Source organism: Triticum aestivum, chromosome 3D (assembly GCF_018294505.1).
Source record: "Triticum aestivum cultivar Chinese Spring chromosome 3D, IWGSC CS RefSeq v2.1, whole genome shotgun sequence".
NCBI classification, from domain to species: Eukaryota; Viridiplantae; Streptophyta; class Magnoliopsida; order Poales; family Poaceae; genus Triticum; species Triticum aestivum.
In genome coordinates this window covers 497,678,130-497,703,861 of record NC_057802.1, presented here as the reverse complement: position 1 = coordinate 497,703,861, position 25,732 = coordinate 497,678,130, and the positions used below count along the sequence as shown (strand labels likewise).

Sequence of the window (25,732 nt, the reverse complement as noted above, 5' to 3'; positions counted from 1 at the left end):
TGATGACTACTTGATAGTTTAGTGCACCATGCTTAACGGCTTAGAATCGGGACTTCAAAGACGTTTTGAACGTCATGGACCATATGAGATGTTCCAGGAGTTGAAGTTAATATTTCAAGCAAATACCCGAGTTGAGAGATATGAAGTCTCCAACAAGTTCTATAGCTAAAAGATGGAGGAGAATCGCTCAACTAGTGAGCATGTGCTCAGATTGTCTGGGTACTACAATCGCTTGAATCAAGTGGGAGTTAATCTTCCAGATAAAATAGTGATTGACAGAATTCTCTAGTCACCATCACCAAGTTAGTAGAACTTCGTGATGAACTATAGTATGCAAGGGATGACGAAAGTAATTCCCGAGCTCTTCGTGATGCTGAAATCGACGAAGGTAGAAATCAAGAAAAACATCAAGTGTTGATGGTTGACGAGACCACTAGTTTCAAGAAAAGGGCAAAGGGAAGAAGGGGAACTTCAAGAAGAACGGCAAGCAAGTTGCTGCTCAAGTGAAGAAGCCTAAGTCTGGTCCTAAGCCTGAGACTAAGTGCTTGTACTGCAAAGGAACTGGTCACTGGAAGCGGAACTACCCCAACTATTTGGTGGATAAGAAGGATGGCAAAGTGAACAAAGGTATATTTGATATACAGATTATTGATGTGTACTTTACTAGTGTTTATAGCAACCCCTCGGTAATTGATACTGGTTCAGTTGCTAAAGAGTAGTAACTCGAAAATGGGAGTTGCAGAATAAACAGAGACTAGTAAAAGGCGAGGTGACGATGTGTGTTGGAAGTAGTTCCAAGATTGATATGATCATCATCGCACACTCCCTGTACTTTCGGGATTAGTGTTGAAACTAAATAAGTGTTATTTGGTGTTTGCGTTGAGCATGAATATGATTTGATCATGTTTATTGCAATACGGTTATTCATTTAAGTTAGAGAACAATTGTTGTTCTGTTTACATGAATAAAAACCTTCTATGGTCATACACACCAACGAAAATGGTTTGTTGGATCTCGATCGTAGTGATACACACATTCATAATATTGAAGCCAAAAGATGCAAAGTTAATAATGATAGTGCAACTTATTTGTGGCACTGCCGTTTAGGTCATATTGGTGTAAAGCGCATGAAGAAACTCCATACTGATGGGATTTTGGAATCACTTGATTATGAATCACTTGATGCTTGCGAACCGTGCCTCATGGGCAAGATGACTAAAACGCCGTTCTCCGGAACTATGGAGAGAGCAACAAGTTTGTTGGAAGTCATACATACAGATGTATGTGGTCCAATGAATATTGAGGCTCGTGGCGGATATCGTTATTTTCTCACCTTCACAGATGATTTGAGCAGATATGGGTATATCTACTTAATAAAACATAAGTCTGAAACATTTGAAAAGTTCATATAATTTCAGAGTGAAGTGGAAAATCATCATAACAAGAAAAATAAAGTTTCTACGATCTGATCGTAGAGAAGAGTATTTGAGTTACGAGTTTGGCCTTCAGTTAAAACAATGTGAAATAGTTTCACTACTCACGCCACCTGGAACACCACAGCATAATGGTGTGTCCGAACGTCATAACCGTACTTTATTGGATATAGTGCAATCTATGATGTCTCTTACCAATTTACCACTATCGTTTTGGGGTTATGCATTAGAGACAGCTACATTCACGTTAAATAGGGCACCATCAAAATCCGTTGAGACGACGCCTTATGAACTGTGGTTTGGCAAGAAACCAAAGTTGTCGTTTCTTAAAGTTTGGGGTTGCGATGCTTATGTGAAAAAGTTTCATCCTGATAAGCTCAAACCCAAATTGGAGAAATGTGTCTTCATAGGATACCCAAAGGAGACAGTTGGGTACACCTTCTATCACAGATCCGAAGGCAAGACATTCGTTGCTTAGTATGGATCCTTTCTAGAGAAGGAGTTTCTCTCGAAAGATGTGAGTAGGAGGAAAGTAGAACTTGATGAGGTAACTGTACCTGCTCCCTTATTGGATCACAGAAATCTGTTCCTGTGACTTCTACACCAATTAGTGAGGAAGTTAATGATGATGATCATGTAACTTCATATCAAGTTACTACCAAACCTCGTAGGTAAACCAGAGTAAGATCCGCACCAGAGTGGTACGGTAATCCTGTTCTGGAGGTTATGTTACTAGACCATGACGAACCTACGAACTATGAAGAAGCGATGGTGAGCCCAGATTCCGCAAAATGGCTTGAGGCCATGAAATCTGAGATGAGATCCATGTATGAGAACAAAGTGTGGACTTTGGTTGACTTGCCCGATGATCGGCAAGCAATTGAGAATAAATGGATCGTCAAGAGGAAGACGGACGCTGATAGTAGTATCACTATCTACAAAGCTAGAATTGTCGCAAAAGGTTTTCGACAAGTTCAAGATGTTGACTACGATGAGAGTTTCTCACTCGTATCTATGCTTAAGTCTGTCCGAATCATGTTAGCAATTGCCGCATTTTATGAAATATGGCAAATGGATAAACAAAACTGCATTCCTTAATGGATTTATTAAAGAAGAGTTGTATATGATGCAACCAGGAGGTTTTGTCAATCCTAAAGGTGCTAACAAAATATGCAAGCTCCAGCGATCCATCTATGGACTGGTGCAAGCATCTCGGAGTTGGAATATACACTTTGATAAGTTGATCAAAGGATATAGTTTTATACAGACTTGCGGTGAAGCCTGTATTTACAAGAAAGTGAGTGGGAGCACTACAGCATTTCTGATAAGTATATGTGAATGACATATTGTTGATCGGAAATAATGTAGAATTATTCTGTAAAGCATAAAGGAGTGTTTTGAAATGAGTTTTTCAAAGAAAGACCTCGGTGAAGCTGCTTACATATTGAGCATCAAGATCTATAGAGATAGATGAAGACGCTTGATAAGTTTTTCAATGAGTACATACCTTAACAAGATTTTGAAATAGTTCAAAATAGAACAGTCAAAGAAAGAGTTCTTGCCTATGTTACAAGGTGTGAAATTGAGTAAAGACTCAAAGCCCGACCACGGCAAAAGATAGAAAGAGAATGAAAGTCATTCCCTATGCCTTGGCCATAGGTTCTATAAAGTATGCCATGCTGTGTACCAGATCTATTGTATACCCTACACTGATTTTGGCAAGGGAGTACAATAGTGATCTAGGAGTAGATCACTGGACAGCGGTCAAAATTATCCTTAGTGGAATAAGGATATGTTTCTCGATTATGGAAGTGACAAAAGGTTCGTCGTAAAGTGTTACGTCGATGCAAGTTTTGACACTAAATCTAGATGACTCTAAGTCTCGGTCTAGATACATATTGAAAGTGGGAGCAATTAGCTAGAGTAGCTCCGTGCAGAGCATTGTAGACATAGAAATTTGCAAAATACTTACGGATCTGAATATGACAGACCCGTTGACTAAAATTATCTCACAATCAAAACAAGATCACACCTTAGTACTCTTTGGGTGTTAATCACATAGCGATGTGAACTAGATTATTGACTCTAGTAAACCCTTTGAGTGTTGGTCACATAGAGATGTGAACTATGGGTGTTAATCACATGGTGATGTGAATTATTGATGTTAAATCACATAGCGATGTGAACTAGATTATTGACTCTAGTGCAAGTGGGAGACTGAAGGAAATATGCCCTAGAGACAATAATAAAGTATTATATATATTTCCTTATATCATGATAAATGTTTATTATTCATGCTAGAATTGTATTAACCGGAAACATAATACATGTGTGAATACATAGACAAACAGAGTGTCACTAGTATGCCTCTGCTTAACTAGCTCGCTAATCAAAGATGGTTATGTTTCCTAGCCATAGACATGAGTTGTCATTTGATTAACGTGATCACCTCATTAGGAGAATGACGTGATTGACATGACCCATTACGTTAGCTTAGCACCCGATCGTTTAGTATGTTGCTATTGCTTTCTTCATGACTTATACATGTTCCTATGACTATGAGATTATGCAACTCCCGTTTACCGGAGGAACACTTTGTGTGCTACCAAACGTCACAACGTAACTGAGTGATTATAAAGGTGCTCTACAGGTGTCTCCAAAGGTACTTGTTGGGTTGGCGTATTTCGAGATTAGGATTTGTCACTCCGATTGTCGGAGAGGTATCTCTGGGCCCACTCGGTAATGCACATCACTATAAGCCTTGCAAGCATTGTGACTAATGAGTTAGTTACGGGATGATGTATTACGGAACGAGTAAAGAGACTTGCCGGTAACGAGATTGAACTAGGTATCGAGATACCGACGATCGAATCTCGGGCAAGTAACATACCGATGACAAAGGGAACAACGTATGTTGTTATGCGGTCTGACCGATAAAGATCTTCGTAGAATATGTGGGAGCCAATATGGGCATCCAGGTCCCGCTATTGGTTATTGACCGGAGAGGTGTCTCGGTCATGTCTACATAGTTCTCGAACCCAAAGGGTCCGCACGCTTAAAGTTACGATGACAGTTTTATTATGAGTTTATGTATGTTGATGTACCGAAGGAGTTCGGAGTCCCGGATGAGATCGGGGACATGACGAGGAGTCTCGAAATGGTCGAGACGTAAAGATCGATATATTGGACGACTATATTCGGACTTCGGAAAGGTTCCGAGTGATTCGGGTATTTTTCGGAGTACCGGAGAGTTACGGGAATACGTATTGGGCCTTATTGGGCCATACGAGAAAGAAGGAAAAGGGCCTCAAGGGTGGCCGCACCCCTCCCCTTGGTCTGGTCCGAATTGGACTAGGGAAGGGGGGCGCCCCCTTCGTTCCTTCTCTTTTTCCCTTCCTCTTTTCCTATTCCATATGGGAGGTGGAATCCTACTAGGACTAGGGAGTCCTAGTAGGACTCCACACATGGTGCGCCCCCTCCTAGGGCCGGCCTCCTCCTCCCTTGCTCCTTTATATACGGGGGCAGGGGGCACCCCATGGACACACTTGATATACGATATTTTAGCCGTGTGCGGTGCCCCCCTCCACCAGATTACACCTCGATAATACCGTCGCGGAGCTTAGGCGAAGCCCTGCGTCGGTGGAACATCATCATCGTCACCACACCGTCGTGCTGACGAAACTCTCCCTCAACACTCGGCTGGATCGGAGTTCGAGGGACGTCATCGAGCTGAATGTGTGTAGAACTTCAGAGGTGCCGTGCGTTCGGTACTTGATCGGTCGGATCGTGAAGACGTACGACTACATCAACCGCGTTGTGATAACGCTTCCGCTGTCGGTCTACGAGGGTACGTGGACAACACTCTCCCCTCTCGTTGCTATGCATCACCATGATCTTGCGTGTGCGTAGGAAATTTTTGAAATTACTACGTTACCCAACATACAGGGCCGGCACCCCCCCTCCCAGGGGGCCTATATATAGTGGGGGGAGGGAGGGCAGCAGTACCACAGCCCCTGGCGCCTCCCTCTCCCCCTGCAACACCTCTCCCTCTCGCAGAAGCTTGGCGAAGCCCTGCCGAGATCCCCGCTACTTCCACCACCACGCCGTCGTGCTGCTGGATCTCCATCAAACTCTCCTCCCCCCTTGCTGGATCAAGAAGGAGGAGACGTCGTTGCTCCGTACGTGTGTTGAACGCGGAGGTGCCGTCCGTTCGGCGCTCGGTCATCGGTGATTTGGATCACGATGAGTACGACTCCATCAACCCCGTTCACTAGAACGCTTCCGCTCGCGATCTACAAGGGTATGCAGATGCACTCCTTTCCCCTCGTTGCTAGTATACTCCATAGATGGATCTTGGTGATGCGTAGGAAATTTTAAAATTCTGCTACGATCCCCAACACCCCCCGGGAGGTATATGGGCCTTATTGGGGCGTAGTGGGAGAGAAAAGAGGGAGGCCTAGGAGGGGGCGCCCCCCCCCCCCAAGCCCAATCCGAATTGGGTGGGGGCCTCCCCCCCCCCTTTCCTTCCCCCTCTCTCCCCCTTCCTTCCACTCCTAGTCCAACTAGGTAAGGGGGGAATCCTACTCCCGGTGGGAGTAGGACTCCCCATGGGGCGCGCCATAGGAGGGCCGGCCCTCCCCCTCCTCCACTCCTTTATATACGGGGGAGGGGGAACCCCATAGACACACAAGTTAATCATTGATCTCTTAGCCGTGTGCGGTGCCCCCCTCCACCATAATCCACCTCGGTCATATCGTCGTAGTGCTTAGGCGAAGCCCTGCGCTTCATCATCACCATCATCACGCCGTCGTGCTGACGAAGCTCTCCCTCGACACTCTGCTAGATCGTGAGTTCATGGGACGTCACCGAGCTGAACGTGTGTAGATCGCGGAGGTGCCGTACGTTCGGTACTAGGATCGGTCGATCGTGAAGACGTACGACTACATCAACCGCGTTGTCATAACGCTTCTGCTTACGGTCTACGAGGGTACGTGGACAACACTCTCCCCTCTCGTTGCTATACATCACCATGATCTTGCGTGTGCGTAGGATTTTTTTGAAATTACTACGTTCCCCAACAACAACCGCACTGGAACGACGCGAGCAGCGGCTTCCCGTAGACCAGCGTGGTCGACATTTGACGTGTTGTGGTATATGCACAGGTACGTGCTGCCGGCAGAGCAACTAAATCCATCACACTCATGGAATCGGCAAGGCAGTTGTGCTCTAGGACTACAACGGGTCGGAAGCGCATGGAACCTCGCTTTTTAAGAAAAGGATGATGACCCCCGGCCTCTACATCTAGGCGATGCTTGAAACCACTTTATTAATTTTTTATAAAGACCTTACTGAGTAATACATCAGCAAGTGTGAAGCCACCATCTCGACAACATCTGTCATTACTCCTATCCACTTGATGCATGGGTGCCAAAAATACGAGATGAATACCAAACAAACTTCGCACCAAATACTATCATCTAAAGCCGGAGGCCCCAACAAAGCCACAATGTCATGTCTGGGGCACATACCGGTCTGGCACACTCACAGAGGCACCCGCCGCCATATTCCACCTATCCATCTTCAGAACAGGAACTCACATATCGACCTTGCCAGGCCTGCCGTCGACGCCACCACGACGTCAGAAATCGCCGTCCTCCTACAGCAGTCCATCAACCCACATAGGATGCCGAGACTCCACTATGCCGCGCCGCCGAGATCCGTTGTCATCTATGCGGAGCATGAAACCCCGCTCCACCACTGGGCCCTTCCAGTCAGCACCTGCTCCAAAATGATGCCCACAAGAGGGAGAGTGGCATCGAAGGTGCCGTCATCGTCCGATCCGGGAAGACACAGACTAGGGTTTTCCTCAGAGCGTCCCGAGTGTGGTGCCGCAACCTGCAACAACGATGCCTCAAGAAGGGAACGGCATCACAAACGCCGCCATCGTCTACCATGACCGTAGTCGGCGCGGCTTTCGCCGAAAGTCACGTCCCCCCGATCTCGTTGCCTGATTGGCACCGTACGGAACCTTGTTGTGAAGACGAAAGCCGCCGGCAGGGAGCCCCCAGCCGCTCCTCACTGGTATGTCCTCACACCACCGGCCGGCCAAGTCCATACCAAGATGGAACTGGGTGGGGTCTGCACCAGATCCACAGCCACTGTTGCCACCAATCTACACGCATGCAGCCCACCTCGGTGAATGGAGAGCTTCAATCACCACCATCCTTCTCAAGGTCGATCACCCTGCCGACAATGGAGCCTCGGACGCCGCCGCACAGTAGGGGTGCCGCCCTAACTGCCGCCTCCGTCATCCCCGCATGAAGCACCCCTCCGCTTCACATGAGATCCCGCGAGGACCACTCGCCCAGGAGCCTTTGGAGCCAGGCCCGCCGCCATCGCAGCCCTTGCCGGCAGCAGTGGCGCTAGTAGAGGTCTCAAAGGTGGGCCGGCGGCTAGGGTTGGTGGGGAGGGCGCTGCCGTCGGCCGAGGGGAGTCGGCGCAAACGGGTACGAGGGGAGGCGAGGCGAAGGGGTCTCGTGGAACCTCGCTAGCGAGGGACAACACTTTGACCCAGCTTATGGCTTCCCTTTACTGATTTTTTTTGTCAGTGGAAAGGCGGTAAAGAGGATGAAAGAGAACGACCATTAGACATCCACATCCGAAGGTCGAGCTATGTGTGGTGCGCCATCTGGGTCAACTTCTTCTCACTTGTAATCCATCTGATTGAACAATTGATCGACCATCTCTCATTGATCCATGCATGCATCAATGGATTTACTCTCATGTTTTCCTCTCCTGAAACATTAAGCTCCTGGTGTAATTAAGCATATGTCTTTTGTGATGTCTCATGTAGGTGGTGATTGCCTATATCACTTTCCCTCTTAAATTTATTGTTATTTTGTTGAGAAATCCAACTTTCTCAATGCACGAAAATGATCATGCACTATTTCTATTTTTGTACCCCGATAAATCCTGAACGTTCGGATTTTAAGCATGTCATTTTTTGATGGCAACTTTAGTTGACATGAGGTGGCAACTTTAGTTGTTAAATGTCCCCGTTCGTTTTTGTCAGAAAATTGCCATGGTTGCCAACCGCACGTCAACTAAAGTTGCCATACAAAATGTTTGGGTTGCCATGCTTAAAATCCGAATGCTAGAAATTTATCATTTCCATTTTCTATTACCGGTGTTTCCTCCAAAGCGAAGCATATGCATTCATAATGGGGCCAGTATAGGCGAGGGTAGGAAGGGGGATGAGCGATGACATGTATATGGTGTCGTGTCAAAGTAGAGGACCCTGTCAGAGGGAGGGAGTTCTTGGGTCATGCTTATTGGGTAAGGGTGTGTGGGTTAGGGCATGTGAAGTTTTTTCTCCCGTTGCAACGCACGGGTATGTTTACTAGTAACAAAAAAGAAGAGAAGTTTCTCTTACTAGCAAGGTGGCCTTGCTATGTCACGTAAGCACCAAAAACATGGCGACATTTATATATGGCGGGTGATAGGCGTCGATCGACCAGCCGAAAATTGGGTCGGTCACCACGCGGCCATCTGATACGAGCGCCCTGCATCGTCGGTTTCCTCCAAGAAAATCGCCTCCTTCCTCCCTTCTTCCTCTTGCCCATGCATTGCCTTATTCCCCTTCCCTAAGGACGCGCCAGTGATGCTGACATGGCTGCCATGGCACGCCATGTGAAGGATCATCGACCTCCGTCATCGAGCACTGTCGTGCTGGTGGCAGCTCCCCTCGTCGATTGAGATCGTAGCCCTGTTGACTGGTTGTAGCATTTTCCAGCGCCGGTCGTAGCAAACGCCATTGCTAGTTGTAGCAGTAGGTCGCTCCCCCGGTCGCCACCGAGCACTCCATAGGTCGCAAGACGCCATTGTCGCCCTCGGATCGTAAAACTGGTTGCGACATTTACTGACGACGGTAGTAGCAAACTCCATTGTCGCCCGCATTACTAGCTCGCTCCCCCGGTCACCGCCAAGCACTGCCATGCCGGTCGCAAACACCATTGTCACACCTCGGATCTTAAAAATTGGTTGCAGCAATTGACAACGACAGCAGTAGCAAATGCCATTGCCGGTTGTAGCATTGGCCTCACCCTGGTCGTCGGCGTCGCAGCTTTTATAGATGCTGGTTGCAGCTCTGCCGGTGGCCGGTTCCAACTTCTGTTGATGCCCGTTGTAGCTTTGCTCGAACACCAGCCGTAGCAAATCGCCGTTGCCGGTTGTAGTATTTTCCAACAACGGTTCCAACTCGGCCGGTTGTAGTATTTCCCAACAACGGTTCCAACTCGGCCGCTGGCCTGTTCCAGCAAATGTAGACACGGCTCCAGCACGACGTCAGGGTGGTTCCAACATCTCGTCGTTGGAGCACCCAGAGACATCAGTTCCAGCAAAAACCTTGTCTAAAAAAACGTGTGCGAAAATCGATGGCGACGCCAGCTGCGCACGCCGGCCACATCTTGGCAAGGGAGCCGCGTCTTGGTAGGGGAGATGCGAGAGCTCGTGCGCCGGAGATGATGGAGCGCGATGCACTGTGCGGGAGAAAGAAGAAGAGACATGTGATGGAGAATTGTTGAGAGGGCGTTGAAGGTAAGGACAAGGGAAAAGTGCGGGCCGAGATCCATTGTTCAATCCCACTTAAATCGACAGCTCGTGCTCGACCGGCCGAAGTTTCAGCCAGTCCCCTGGCTACAAACATTATCCTTTATATATACTCAAAAGAAAAATCTAGACTATCTTAAATAGTTTCTTATAGTTGGCACAAACGGGAATAATGGTGGGGAAACGGTAGGAGGTGGTGGTTGGATGATGCGAGACAGACAAAACGGTAGAAGGAGTCCCGCCAATTATAATTGATGAGAGAGGGGATATTAGAAAACAAGTGAAGGAACGACAAGAACACAAGATCTTTATAAGCAGGAAATATCTGGGCATTCTCGTTGCAGAAAGTGGAGCGCTGTACAAACGTGCCTTCACGAATCACACAAATTTCATGGCGTCCTCTCCACAATCCTCCTCCTCCTCTGCACCCAAAGCCGACGACGAGGCAGCGTCCCACAAAGAAATCTATGACCAGCTCCTAGAGGCCGTGTCCACCTACCCGACGGCGCCCAGCGGCATCGGCCGCCCATACACCCGCCACCCGGACGGCTGGTACGCGTTCACGCCGGCCGTCGTGAACGCCATGGTCATCAAGCGGCACCTCAAGGCGCGCGACACCGACGTCTTCCTCGCCACCTTCCCCAAGTCCGGCACCACCTGGCTCAAGGCGCTCCTGTTTGCGACCCTCCGCCGCACCGCGGACGGCCCAGCACTCGCGCCGCTCGCAGCCCACAGCCCCCACCAGCTCATCCCTTTCCTTGAGTTCCAGGTCTTCGCCAACGGCCGGATCCCTGACCTGAGCTCCCTCCCCGCGCCGCGGCTCCTGATGACGCACATCCCGTCCCGGTCGCTGCCGGAGTCCGTGGCAACCTCCGGCTGCAAGGTGGTGTACCTGTGCCGGGACCCCAAGGACTGCTTCGTGTCGCTCTGGCACTTCTGGAACAGGTTCGCGGCGTCGCCGTGGGACCTCGGCGAGGCGCTCCTGCAGTTCTGCGACGGCGTTTCGCTGTTCGGGCCATTCTGGGAGCACGTGCTGGGCTACTGGCGCTGGCACGTGGAGAGGCCGGAGCAGGTTCTCTTCCTGACCTACGAGGAGCTCGCCGCCGACACGGTCGGTCAGCTGAGGCGCCTCGCTGCGTTTGTCGGGTGCCCGTTCACGGCAGAGGAGCGGGAAGCCAGGGTAGACAGGGAGATCGTGGAGGCATGCGCCATGGAGAGCCTGGCGGGACTAGAGGTGAACCGGTCCGGGAAGACCGCCATGACCGAGACGTCAGTGGCGAACAACATATTCTTCCGGCGCGGTGTCGTTGGCGACTGGCAGAACCACCTGACGCCGGAGATGGCGAGAAGGATCGATGAGATCACCGAGAGCAAGTTCAGAGGATCGGGGTTGGCGTTAACACCGGCAACCGCAGATCAGAACTAGTGGGTTCAGTACAACAGATGCTATATTAATAAGCACAACTTGCACAGTATTTCTATAAAAAATTGTACTATGAACGTCAGTCATGATCAGTATACATGAACATCGTTATCACGTGGTGTCTTCGGTACTAGTGATCGTCTTGTTGCCTGCGCCGCGTGGGTTTTCGTCCTTCCAGTCGTCCCATGCTCTTGCTTTATCCTCTTCGGCAACCTGCCTCTTGAATAATCTTGGCAGTTCTTTTATATAGAGTCAATTATACCGGTGGTGCTAGAACTTGGCGTAAACGGTCACTTTAGTGCTAGAAGTTGCGGTATACATTAAAATGGTGCCAAAACTTGGCTTGAACATGCAAATACGGTGCAAATCTCGTTTGTATACGCCGGCAAAGCTGACGAGGCATAACAGCATGGCGTAGGCCCGCTGTCAATGACCATATGGTGCAGATTGGGCGTGTGCTTTCTTTTGGCAAAAAAAACCTCAATTTTTTTTTTCATTTTTTCTCAGGTAAAGGCCCCTGTCAAGTGTACCTAGAAATTATATGTGTGGCATCAGGTGGTCCCACCTGTCAGCCAAACATCACAAATTTTATTAGTATTAGAAAGAAAAATAAAAGCCAGGCAAGGATTCGAACCGGTGACCTATTGTCAACCGAGAGCGTGGCTAGGAAACACACCAGTTAACAACTGATGTTCTATAAGCATAATCAGTCTTTGTATCTTCGCCAAATAACGTAAAATAAGAATTTTCATTCAAATAAAAAAGATACCGCCATGGGATTTCGTACCAGCGACCTGACAATTACCACGAGGAGGACCTAGCAAATATACAACAAATGCCATTTTATGCCTTAATATAGGATTGTTAACCTTTATGTCTACAACAGTACCCCCGCTCACTCGCAAAAAATAGACAGTACGTCCGCTGGCCTGAACAGACTGCAGTTAGTGCGGTTCATTTTAAACATGTTAGTTTTTTTTTCTCTTATTTTTAGCCCGAAAAACTGTAAACTGTAATTGTACATATAATTGTCAATACGTATTCATATGAGAACATGCAGTCCGAGGCATACTAGGCTAATTTTTTACGCACATATTTATATTGATTTAAAAATACATAACCTGTTTTTAGAAGACACACAAAGTTTATTAAAATGCATGAACACTTTTAAAAAACATAAAAGCATTAAAGCTTGCACAATTTTATATACAACATGAATATTTTGTTAAAAAAATTGTAAATTTTTTGACTGATATAATAATTTTTTAGGTACACATATTTTGTAAAATTACTTTGATATTTTATTTAATATGCAAAAACTTTGTAATTATACAATTAATTCATAATTCAATTTGATGGATTTTTAAAAATTAATAGATGAGCATTGTTTTAGTCTAATATATTTTATTTATATGTATATTATTTACAATTACAATTTACATTTCTTTACAAGTTTTGAAAACTGAAAAAATAACATAAATTGTAGCCCAGGAGCAGGTACTGTTATAGACATAAACTGTAACAATTATATTTACACATGAGAGTACATTGTTGCAGTGGCACGCCCTCCTAATTGTTTTACTTTGGTAGCTGGCTCGAAACCCTATGGGCATAACCCTTTTTAGGATTAAAAATTCTTGAGTTATGTTACTTAATTCCAAGATATAAAATGTGTGTATGCTTCTATGTCATGTTGTGAGCTATGGGCTATGCACCCAGTTTAGACCGAGTTCGTCGATACGAATCCATTGGCGGCATATTTTTCATTCGAATAAATTTGTGATGTTTCACTAACAAGTGGGACCGACTGGATGCCACACACCTGACAGGGCCTTTTCGTGAGAAAAAAACCCAGGTATTTTGCAAAAATAGCACGCCACACTTCCAGTTTTCACCATGCAATCACTTACGGTGGGCCCTATGCCACGCTGTCATGCCTCATCAGCGTCACAGCCGTATACAAACGAGAGTTGCACCGTATTTGCAAGTTGAAGCCAAGTTTTTGCACCACTTTAATGTATGCCGCAAGTTCTAGCACCAAAGTGACCGTTTACACCAAGTTCTGGCACCACCGGTGTAATTGACTCTTTTGAGTTTTATATATATAAAGGATGGATTTTATTGAGTTAGAATAAAGGATAGAGAGGATACAAACTTGATGAGCACGTAACGGGTCTCTGCGGTGCTCGCGTCCCGTTCTTCCGTCTTCGTGGCAAGAGCTCTTAGGCCCCAAAAAAGCCAGCCCCCTCCCCCCCCTCCGCGCCACCTCCTCCTCTGAGGCGAACCCTAGCCTCTCCGCCTCATCCCTCCTTCGCTTCTCTCCTCTCAGCCACTACCAGAGGTGCTCGCCGGTGCGGCCGCGTGGCACCGGTGAAGGTGGCGGCGGGGATCCTGGACGGCTTCACCTCGGGTGGAGAGCCTTGGCTTCTAGGGCGGTGGCCCTGGGTGGCGGCGCGTGGCGCCGGCGGGTGCAGGTGGGCCACTTCCCCGACTGTATGGGCGGCATGGAGGTGGTGGATGTCGGCTACTGCGGCAGCCCCCCGCTGGTTGCTGGCTTGCCTTGGAGAAGTTCATCCTCGACCCCAATTTGCTTCGAATCCGGTCCCTTGTGGCTTCGACCGCCGCTCTCTGGTGTTGGCTCTGCGGACCTGGTGGCTGGGAGTGGATCCAGGGGAATCCCTTGGCCAGCCCGGCGGCCACACCGAAGGCGGCGCCTTTGGGTGTTGTTCCCCTTGTTGGAGGCTTCGGCAAGGATCCCCCCCTCCCTGGAGCTCATGTACTCAGACCCCCTGTTCCAAGCGACGACGACACCATGGTGGCGTGATCCTTCCCGAAGGCGTCATTCGGGGGCTGCTCAAGCGGTGGTGGAGTTGGCGGCAGTTCGATGACAGCGTGTGTTGGTCAGGCTTCATCTTCGGCGGCTGATACGTCTCCAACGTATCTGTAATTTATGAAGTATTCATGCCATGTTATCAACAGTTTTATATGGTTTTGGTATGATTTGCATGGAACTAACCCGGACTGACGCTGTTTTCAGCAGAACTACCGTGGTGGTGTTTTTTGTGCAGAAATAAAAGTTCTTGGAATTGGTCGAAACTTTTTGACGATTTTTTTTGGAACAAAGGAGACCCCCGAAGCTTTGTGGGAGGGCCAGAAGAGCCACGAGGAGGGCACAACCCACCATGGCGCGCCTGGTGGGCCGTCCGTGCCCCGGTGGGTTGTGCTCACCTCGAGGCCCATCTTCGCGTGATTCCAACTCTGAAAAATCCTATAAATACCAAAAGCCCCAGGGGTTAACCTAGATCAGAAGTTCCACTGCCGCAAGGCTCTGTAGCCACCTAAAACCAATCGGGAGCCCGTTCCGGCACCCTGCCGGAGGGGGAATCATCACCGGCGGCCATCTTCATCATCCCGGCGGCCACCACGATGAGGAGGGAGTAGTCCACCCTCGGGGCTGAGGGTTTGTACCAGTATCTATGTGTTTAATCTCTCTCTCTCGTGATCTATATCATGGGCTTTGTGAACATAGATGGATCATATGATGTTTCTCCCCTCTATACTCTTGTTGTGATGAATTGTATCTTTACCCTTTGAAGTTTTGTCATGTCGGATTGATTATTCAGATTTGAGAATACATGATGTATATCTTGCGGTATGAATACTTGAGGTGACAATGGGGCATCATATTGATTCACTTGATATACGTTATGGCAATCAACTTGCGGATTACCGCGGTGATATTGGGGTAATCTATGCATAGGGGTTGATGCACGTTTTTATTATCTTTTCTCCGATAGAAACCTTGGGGTCTCCTTGTAGTTCTTTGTGTGGATTGAGTATTACGAATATGAATTTGCTTTGGTGTTATTTTAGTACGAACTCTAGAATAGATCGAACGGAAAGAATAGCTTTGTTTTATTTTAGTACGAACTCTTGAATAGATCGAATGGAAAAAATAGCTTTGAGGTGGTTTCGTACCCTACAAAAAAATTCTATCTTTTGTTCTCCGCTAATAGGAACTCGGGAGTGATTCTTTATTGCACTTTGAGGGATAATCATATGATCCAACTATGTTAGTATTGTTGAGGGGTTGCACTAGTTAAAGTACGGACCATAGGCCTCATTTTTAAGCATTGCAATACCGTTTTTGTGCCCGTTTACTATTTGTTACCTTGCTGTTTTTATTTATTCAGATTATAAAAATATATTTCTACCATCCATATTACACTTTTATCACTATCTCTTCGCCGAACTAGTGCACCTATACAATTTTCCATTGTATTGGGTGTGTTGGGGACACAAGAGATTTTTTGTATTTGGTTGCAGGGTTGTTTGAGAGAGACCATCTTCATCCTACACCTCTCATGGCTTGATAAACCTTAGGTCATCCACTTGAGGGAAAATTGCTACTGTCCTACAAAACTCTGCGCTTGGAGGCCCAACACGTGTCTACAAGAATAAAGGTGTGTAGTAGACATCAAGCTCTTTTCTGGCGCCGTTGCCGGGGAGGTGAGTATCCCTTGTCTCTGTGCTCTAGGGGTCATGCCCAAGCTGGTTTTTATTCGTGCCATGTGTTGTACTCTTTTATGTACTCATTCTGTTTCTTATCAGTGAAAAGATAACCAAGCTTGGCGTATTCACGAATAAATCTAGCAAAGACATATAAGATCCCTGATCGCTGCAACAATGACCATATTTGCATCAACCGTCTCATGACACCACACGGAAAACGAGGTTCTGCAACAACAACGCCTTCAAAAAGGAAGCGACGCTGAAGCGCTGCCGTCATCGGATCCAACCACTAAAGCCAGGATCAAGGTTTTCACCTTGAAGAATTAGTCTAAGCATATCCCAGTAATCATTAACAAGTAACGACGGAAAAAAACATTATCATTAACAAGTATAACCAATTCAGTTTAGACCTAGTGAAAGAACGTGGATGTCACCTAGAGGGGGGTGAATAGGCGCTTTAATAACAATTATGGTTTAGGCTTGAACAAATGCGGAATAAAACTAGCATGTAGTTTATCAAGCACAAAACGCAAATATACTAGGCTCAACTATGTGCACCAACAACTTATGCTAAGCAAGATAAACAACTATGTGATAGCAACATATATAACATGAATCACTATGGCTATCACAGAGTAAGTGCATAAATAAAGGGCTCGGGTAAGAGATAACCGAGGTAGGCGGAGACGACTATGTATCCCGAAGTTCACACCCTTGCGAATGCTAATCTTCGTAGAGTGGTGTGGAGTCACAATGCTCCACAAAATGCCACTAGACCGTCGTATTCTTCTCACGCTCTAGCACAATGCAAGATGCCGCGATTCCACTAAGGGACCCTTGAGGGTGGCCACCGAACCCATACAAATAACAACCCTTGCGCACGGTCACCGAACCCGTACGAATTACTCGTGCATTCCTATTTGAGAGTGCCCCTCCTTCCTATTTGGTTGGAAGTTTCCTGCTCAAGTTGAGAAAGCAAGGGCTGACCAAACTGTTGCTCACTCTTGCGCTTCAACGACAGTATTGTCTCCACCTTTCGCCCACCCAGGGATTAAGGGTAAGGGTTATCTTTCGAAAAGGGTTATCTTTTGAAAGAATCTCTTGTATCAGCAGATACGAGAATCGTTCAAGCATATTATCATATAGAAATGTGAACCGAGATGCATCTAGATGAGAGTTTGGCTTTCTTTTGGCAAAAACTGGATTGTTTTCATCAAACTAACAATCTGTGGAGATGGCAGATCCAACTTAATTGGAGACCCCGAAGCTTGCTCGGAGCTTTACACCACAATGATTGAGCTCCATGACACAACCAGCCGTCTAGGGTGCCCAAGCACCCAAGAGGCACAAGCTCTAGGGTGCCCAAACACCCAAGAGTAATAAGCTCCTCAACTTTTCACTTCCACGTAACACCGTGAAAAACTCAAACCTATGCACCAAATGTAATGGCAAGAACACATGGAGTGCTCAAGTCCTTCTCTCCCAAATCGCACCACGACTACTGCTATGGAGGAATTTAAGAGGAAGAACAAAGAAGAAAATGTAAAGAACTCTAAGATCTGGATCCAAAGGGTTCTCCTCACTTAGAGGAGAGATGGATTGGTGGAAATGTAGATCTAGACCTCCTCTCTCTTTTGCCTCAAAAAGAAGCAAGAATCATGGGAGGAATAGAGAGAAAGCAAAGCTTTTGGAGGTCAACAATGGAGGATAAAGCTTGCTCAAATGTCGTTTATAGCAATGGGGAAGAAGACCCCCTTTTATAGTGGGGGCAAAAAACCAACCATTATGCACTGGTTGTGCCTTAAGCGGTACTACCGCTCGGGCGAGCAGTACTACCACTTAGCATGGTAGTTTCAACGTGACCCAACGAGCACTAAACTAGTACTAGTATGATAGTTCCGCTGGAGCGGTACTACCGCCTACAACAAGTGGTAGTGCTGCAAATTGTCGAAGGGCAACAGAGAAACCAATAGTAGTTCGCACGGCGCCAGAGCAAAACTACCGCACGAAGCGGTACTCCCTTTTAGCACCAGCTGTACTACCACGAATTGGCTGTCATATAGAAGGCTTCTACACAAGCAGAAGTAACCACTATACTAACTAGCGGAAGTATCGCTAGCGGTACTATTGTGAATTGCTGAGGGAGCAACAGAAGCCTCAAGCCCAAGCGGAACTAGCTGTGGTACTGACCAGCAGAAGTATCGCCTAAGCGGTACTACCCTGGGTACCAGCGGTACTACCGCTTGGCCTCTGCCAAATAGGCCAATGCACAACAGATGAATGCAAGTAAGACCAAAACTGCCACAACTTCTGCAGATGAACTTTTATTTCGACAAACTCAACCTTGGTAAAAAGCTAACGACAAGAGTTGACAAATCAAAAATACAACAGATGATATAGAGGTGTGAAACCTCCATGATTGAAGAACCGACAAAAACACCAACATCGAAAACACAATAGATGACGCATACGAAATCTTTTTTTGATGAACTTGAGCTTGTCATGAAGATGACCACAAGCTCCAAAACTCACATAGAGAAAAGCCAAACGAGAACCAAGAAATATGATGCCAAGGGTATGATCAACCTACTCACTCGAGAGCCCCCCTTGATAGTACAGAATCAAACCTATAGCCCGATCTGCCAACTAACACCATGAGACCGGTAAAATAGAAAACCTATCAAGGTCAAACATTTGCCTTGCACATAGTCCACTTGAGCTAGATGATGATGTTGATTGTGCTAGCTTGATGAAGACTAGTAGATTGCTTCCCCATACTCCACTATGGGTGAGCCTCTCTTCAGCACATCTTCATAAGTCCATTATCATCAGAATAGACGAAAGCTTCAAGCATGTGATCTCTTCGTGATACTCCTCTTGAACTTGCACAACACAACCCTAATGACGATCATCACTTGATGTCATCCTCCATGGATTATATTAGATATTTCTCTTAGTGCAAGCCCATGGAAAAATACCTAAGCCCACATAGAACCACCCCACAAATAGATCATGGGTTAGTACACAATGTGCAATGGACAATGCTTACCATGTTGTGTGATCACTTGATCCCACTCGATATATCTTCAACGCTTTGTGTGTTGATCAACTTGAATCCACTATTTGTACTTAGTCTTGGTCAACCTTGTATCTTATCTTATCTCTTCAGATAAGTTATGTCTTGAAGGTAGCATGAATGTTCACACAATCTTCTTATTCAAGACATGCTTGCACTAGGCTCAACTCTCACATGACCAATCTTTGGATAACTCCGTGAACAACACCTTGGTCAACAAATAATCTTCATCATCCAACCGTGAAACCAACATACGGTCTTCAAGCATTGCCTATGGATAACCTTTCAAGTATAACCCAAAGAAACCATTAGTCCATAGGGATTGTCATCAATTAACAAAACCAAACATGAGGGCGCCATGATCCTTTGATAACCCAGAAGTATAGGGGATCGTTTGTAGCCTTCTTCGATAAATAGGAGTGTCGAACCCAATGAGGAGCTAAAGGCAGAACAAATATTCCTCAAGTTCTATCGACCACCGATACAACTCTATGCACACTTGACGTTTGCTTTATCGGAAACAAGTATGAAACTATTTTGCAGGAGTGATGCTAGAACTACTTTGCAAGAATAAAACTTGAAATACTTTGCAAGATAATAAAAGTTATGTGTTTAGGAAAAGGGTTTGTGTCAACAAGAAAGTTATTTGTCCCTAGGCAATCGATAACTGGACAGCAGTCAAAATTATTCTTAGTGGAATAAGGATATGTTTCTCGATTATGGAGGTGACGAAAAGGTTCACCGTAAAGGGTTACGTCGATGCAAATTTTGACAGTGATCCAGATGACTCTAAGTCTCAATCTGGATACATATTGAAAGTGGGAGCAATTAGCTAGAGTAGCTCCGTGCAGAGCATTGTTGACATAGAAATTTGCAAAATACATACGGATCTGAATGTGGCAGACCCGTTGACTAAACTTCTCTCACAAGCAAAACATGATCACACCTTAGTACTCTTTGGGTGTTAATCACATAGCAATGTGAACTAGATTATTGACTCTAGTATACCCTTTGGGTATTGGTCACATGACGATGTGAACTATGGGTGTTAATCACATGGTGATGTGAACTATTGGTATTAAATCACATGGTGATGTGAACTAGATTATTGACTCTAGTGCAAGTGGGAGACTGAAGGATATGCCCTAGAGGCAATCATAAAGTTATTATTTATTTCCTTATATCATGATAAATGCTTATTATTCATGCTAGAATTGTATTAACTGGAAACATAATACATGTGTGAATACATAGACAAACAGAGTGTCACTAGTATGCCTCTACTTGACTAGCTCGTTAATTAAAGATGGTTATGTTTCCTAACCATAGACATGAGTTGTCATTTGATTAACGGGATCACATCATTAGGAGAATGATGTGATTGACTTGACCCATTCCGTTAGCTTAGCACTTGATCGTTTAGTATGTTGCTATTGCTTTCTTCATGACTTATAAATGTTCCTATGACTATGAGATTATGCAACTCTCGTTTACCGGAGGAACACTTTGTGTGCTACCAAACGTCACAACGCAACTGGGTGATTATAAAGGTGCTCTACAGGTGTCTCCAAAGATACTTGTTGGGTTGGCGTATTTCGAGATTAGGATTTGTCACTCCGATTGTCGGAGAGGTATCTCTGGGCCCACTCAGTAATGCACATCACTATAAGCCTTGCAAGCATTGTAACTAATGAGTTAGTTGCGGGATGATGTATTACGGAACGTGTAAAGAGACTTGCCGGTAACGAGATTGAACTAGGTATTGAGATACCGACGATCGAATCTCGGGCAAGTAACATACCGATGACAAAGGGAACAACGTATGTTGTTATGCGGTCTGACCGATAAAGATCTTCGTAGAATATGTGGGAGCCAATATGAGCATCTAGGTTCCGCTATTGGTTATTGACCGGAGACGTGTCTCGGTCATGTCTACATAGTTCTCGAACCCGTAGGGTCCGCACGCTTAAAGTTTCGATGACGGTTATATTATGAGTTTATGTGTTTTGATGTACCGAAGGTAGTTCGGAGTACCGGATGAGATCGGGGACATGACGAGGAGTCTCGAAATGGTCGAGACGTAAAGATCGATATATTGGACGACTATATTCGGACATCGGAAAGGTTCCGAGTGATTCGGGTATTTTTCGGAGTACCGGAGAGTACCGGGAATTCGCCGGGGAGTATATGGGCCTTATTGGGCTTTAGGGGAAAGAGAGAGGAGAGGTTGGGCGCCTCCCCAAGGCCTAGTCCGAATTGGACTAGGGGGAGGGGCTGCGCCCCCTCCTTCCTCTCTTCTCTCTTCCCTTTCCTTGACTCCTACTCCTACTACTTGGAAGGGGGAATCCTACTCCCGGTGGGAGTAGGACTCCTCCTAGGGTGCGCCATAGAGAGGGCCGGCCCTCCCCCTCCTCCACTCCTTTATATACGGGGAAGGGGGCATCCCTTGGAGACACAACAATTGATCATTGATCTTTTAGCCGTGTACGGTGCCCCCCTCCACCATAATCCACCTCGATAATATCGTAGCGGTGCTTAGGCGAAGCCCTGCGTCGGTAGAACATCATCATCGTCACCACGCCGTCGTGCTGACGGAACTCTTCCTCAAAGCTCGGCTGGATCGGAGTTCGAGGGACGTCATCGAGCTGAACGTGTGCTGAACTCGGAGGTGCCGTGCGTTCGGTACTTGGATCGGTCGGATCATGAAGACGTACGACTACATCAACCGCGTTGTCATAACGCTTCCGCTTTCGGTCTATGAGGGTACGTGGACAACACTCTCCCCTCTCGTTGCTATGCATCACCATGATCTTGCGTGTGCGTAGGTAATTTTTTGAAATTACTACGTTCCCCAACAGTGGCATCCGAGCCTGGTTTTATGCGTACATGTCATATGCACGAGTAGAACACAAGTGAGTTGTGGGCGATATAAGTCATACTGCTTACCAGCATGTCATACTTTGGTTCGGCGATATTGTTGGATGAAGCGGCCAGGACCGACATTACGCGTACGCTTACGCGAGACTGGTTCTAACAACGTGCTTTGCACACAGGTGGCTGGCGGTTGTTAGTTTCTCCAACTTTAGTTGAACCGAGTGTGGCTATGCCCGGTCCTTGCGAAGGTTAAAACAGAACCAACTTGACAAACTATCGTTGTGGTTTTGATGCGTAGGTAAGAACGGTTCTTGCTCAGCCCGTAGCAGCCACGTAAAACTTGCAACAACAAAGTAGAGGACGTCTAACTTGTTTTTGCAGGGCATGTTGTGATGTGATATGGTCAAAGCATGATGCTAAATTTTATTGTATGAGATGATCATGTTTTGTAACCGAGTTATCGGCAACTGGCAGGAGCCATATGGTTGTCGCTTTATTGTATGCAATGCAATCGCCCTGTAATGCTTTACTTTATCACTAAGCGGTAGCGATAGTCGTAGAAGCATAAGATTGGCGAGACAACAACGATGCTACGATGGAGATCAAGGTGACGCGCCGGTGACGATGGTGATCACGACGGTGCTTCGGAGATGGAGATCACAAGCACAAGATGATGATGGCCATATCATATCACTTATATTGATTGCATGTGATGTTTATCTTTTATGCATCTTATCTTGCTTTGATTGACGGTAGCATTATAAGATGATCTCTCACTAAATTTCAAGATAAAAGTGTTCTCCCTGAGTATGCACCGTTGCCAAAGTTCGTCGTGCCCAGACACCACGTGATGATCGGGTGTGATAAGCTCTACGTCCATCTACAACGGGTGCAAGCCAGTTTTGCACACGCAGAATACTCAGGTTAAACTTGACGAGCCTAGCATATGCAGATATGGCCTCGGAACACTGAGACCGAAAGGTCGAGCGTGAATCATATAGTAGATATGATCAACATAGTGATGTTCACCATTGAAAGCTACTCCATTTCACGTGATGATCGGTTATGGTTTAGTTGATATGGATCACATGATCACTTAGAGGATTAGAGGGATGTCTATCTAAGTGGGAGTTCTTAAGTAATATGATTAATTGAACTTTAATTTATCATGAACTTAGTCCTGGTAGTATTAGCATATCTATTTAGATCAATAGCTCGCGTTTAGCTCCCCTGTTTTATTTTGATATGTTCCTAGAGAAAACTGAGTTGAAAGATGTTAGTAGCAATGATGCGGACTTGGTCTGTGATCTGAGGATTAACCTCTTTGCTGCACAGAAGTATTATGTCCTTGATGCACCGCTAGGTGACAGCCTATTGCAGGAGCAGATGCAGACGTTATGAACGTTTGACAAAAGCTCGGTGTGATGACTACTTGATAGTTTAGTGCACCATGCTTTACGGCTTAGAACCGGGACTTCAAAAATGTTTTGAATGCCACAAAGCATATAAGATGTTCTAAGAGTTGAAATTGGTATTTCATACTCATGCCCGTGTCGAGAGGTATGAGACCTCTGACAGTACTTTGCCTACAAGATGGAGGAGAATTGCTCAGCTAGTGAGCATGTGCTCAGAATGTCTGAGTACTACAATCACTTGAATCAAGTGGGAGTTAATCTTCCAGATAAGATAGTGATTGACAAAGTTCTCTAGTCACTATCACCAAGTTGCTAGAACTTCGTGATCAACTATAATATGCAAGGGATAACGGAAACGATTCCCAAGCTCTTCGTGATGCTGAAATCAACGAAGGTAGAAATCAAGAAAAACATCAAGTGTTGATGGTTAACAAGACCACTAGCTTCAAGAAAAGGGCAAAGGGAAGAAGGTGAACTTCAAGAAGAACGGCAAGCGAGTTGCTGCTCAAGTGAAGAAGCCCAAGTCTGGACCTAAGCCTAAGACTAAGTGCTTCTACTGCAAAGGAACTGGTCACTGGAAGCGGAACTGCCCCAAGTATTTGGCGGATAAGAAGGATGGCAAAGTGAACAAAGGTATATTTGATATACATGTTATTGATGTGTACTTTACTAGTGTTTATAGCAACCCCTCAGTATTTGATACTAGTTCAGTTGCTAAGATTAGTAACTCGAAACAGGAGTTGCAGAATAAACAGAGACTAGTTAAGGGTGAAGTGACGATGTGTATTGGAAGTGGTTCCAAGATTGATATGATCATCGTCACAGACTCCCTATACTTTCGGGATTAGTATTGAACCTAAATAAGTGTTATTTGGTGTTTGCGTTCAGCATGAATATGATTTGATCATGTTTATTGCAATACGGTTATTCATTTAAGTTAGACAACAATTGTTGTTCTGTTTACATGAATAAAAACCTTCTATGGTCATACACACCAACGGAAATGGTTTGTTGGATCTCGATCGTAGTGATACACATATTCATAATATTGAAGCCAAAAGATGCAAAGTTAATAATGATAGTGCAACTTATTTGTGGCACTGCCGTTTAGGTCATATTGGTGTAAAGCGCATGAAGAAAATCCATGCTGATGGGATTTTGGAATCAGTTGATTATGAATCACTTGATGCTTGCGAACCATGCCTTATGGGCAAGATGACTAAAACTCCGTTCTCCGGAACAATGGAGCAAGCAACTGACTTATTGGAAATAACACATACTGATGTATGCGATCCGATGAGTGTTGAGGCTCGCGGCGGGTATCGTTATTTTCTGACCTTCACAGATGATTTGAGCAGATATGGGTATATCTACTTGATGAAACATAAGTCTGAAACATTTGAAAAGTTCAAAGAATTTCAGAGTGAAGTAGAAAATCGTCGTGACAAGAAAATAAAGTTTCTACGATTTGATCGCGGAGACAAATATTTGAGTTACGAGTTTGGTCTTCAATTAAAACAATGTGGAATAGTTTCACAAATTCGTGCCACCTGGAACACCACAGCATAATGGTGTGTCCGAACGTCATAACCGTACTTTATTGGATATAGTGCAATCTATGATGTCTCTTACCGATTTACCACTATCGTTCTGGGGTTATGCATTAGAGACAGCTGCATTCACATTAAATAGGGCACCGTCTAATCCGTTGAGACGACACCGTATGAACTATGGTTTGGCAAGAAACCTAAGTTGTCGTTTCTTAAAGTTTGGGGTTGCGATGCTTATGTGAAAAAGTTTCATCCTGATAAGCTCAAACCCAAATCGGAAAAGTGTGTCTTCATAGGATACCCAAAAGTTACTGTTGGGTACACCTTCTATCACAGATCCGAAGGCAAGATATTCGTTGCTAAGAATGGATCCTTCCTATAGAAGGAGTTTCTCTCGAAAGAAGTGAGTGGGAGGAAAGTAGAACTTGATGAGGTAACTGTACCTGCTCCCTTATTGGAAAGTAGTTCATCACAGAAATATGTTCCTGTGACTCCTACACCAATTAGTGAGGAAGCTAATGATGATGATCATGTAACTTCAGATCAAGTTACTACCGAACCTCGTAGGTCAACCAGAGTGAGATCCGCACCAGAGTGGTACGGTAATCCTATTCTGGAGGTCATGTTACTTGACCATGACGAACCTAGGAACTATGAGGAAGCGATGATGAGCCCAGATTCCGCGAAATGGTTTGAGGCCGTGAAATCTGAGATGGGATCCATGTATGAGAAGAAAGTATGGACTTTGATTGACTTTCCCAAATGATCGGCGAGCCATTGAGATTAAATGGATCTTCAAGAGGAAGACGGACGCTGATAGTAGTGTTACTATCTACAAAGCT

General features: G+C 45.8%; 1 protein-coding gene across 1 annotated transcript; it reads left to right on the top strand.

Moving 5' to 3' along the window:
* The first annotated feature begins 10,399 nt into the window (after window positions 1–10,399).
* Window positions 10,400–11,584, top strand: LOC123075066 (cytosolic sulfotransferase 5). The gene has a single exon (XM_044497750.1). The coding sequence runs from the start codon at window positions 10,432–10,434 to the stop codon at window positions 11,464–11,466; it is 1,035 nt and encodes a 344-aa protein (XP_044353685.1). The 5' UTR covers window positions 10,400–10,431; the 3' UTR covers window positions 11,467–11,584.
* The last annotated feature ends 14,148 nt before the right edge of the window (window positions 11,585–25,732 follow it).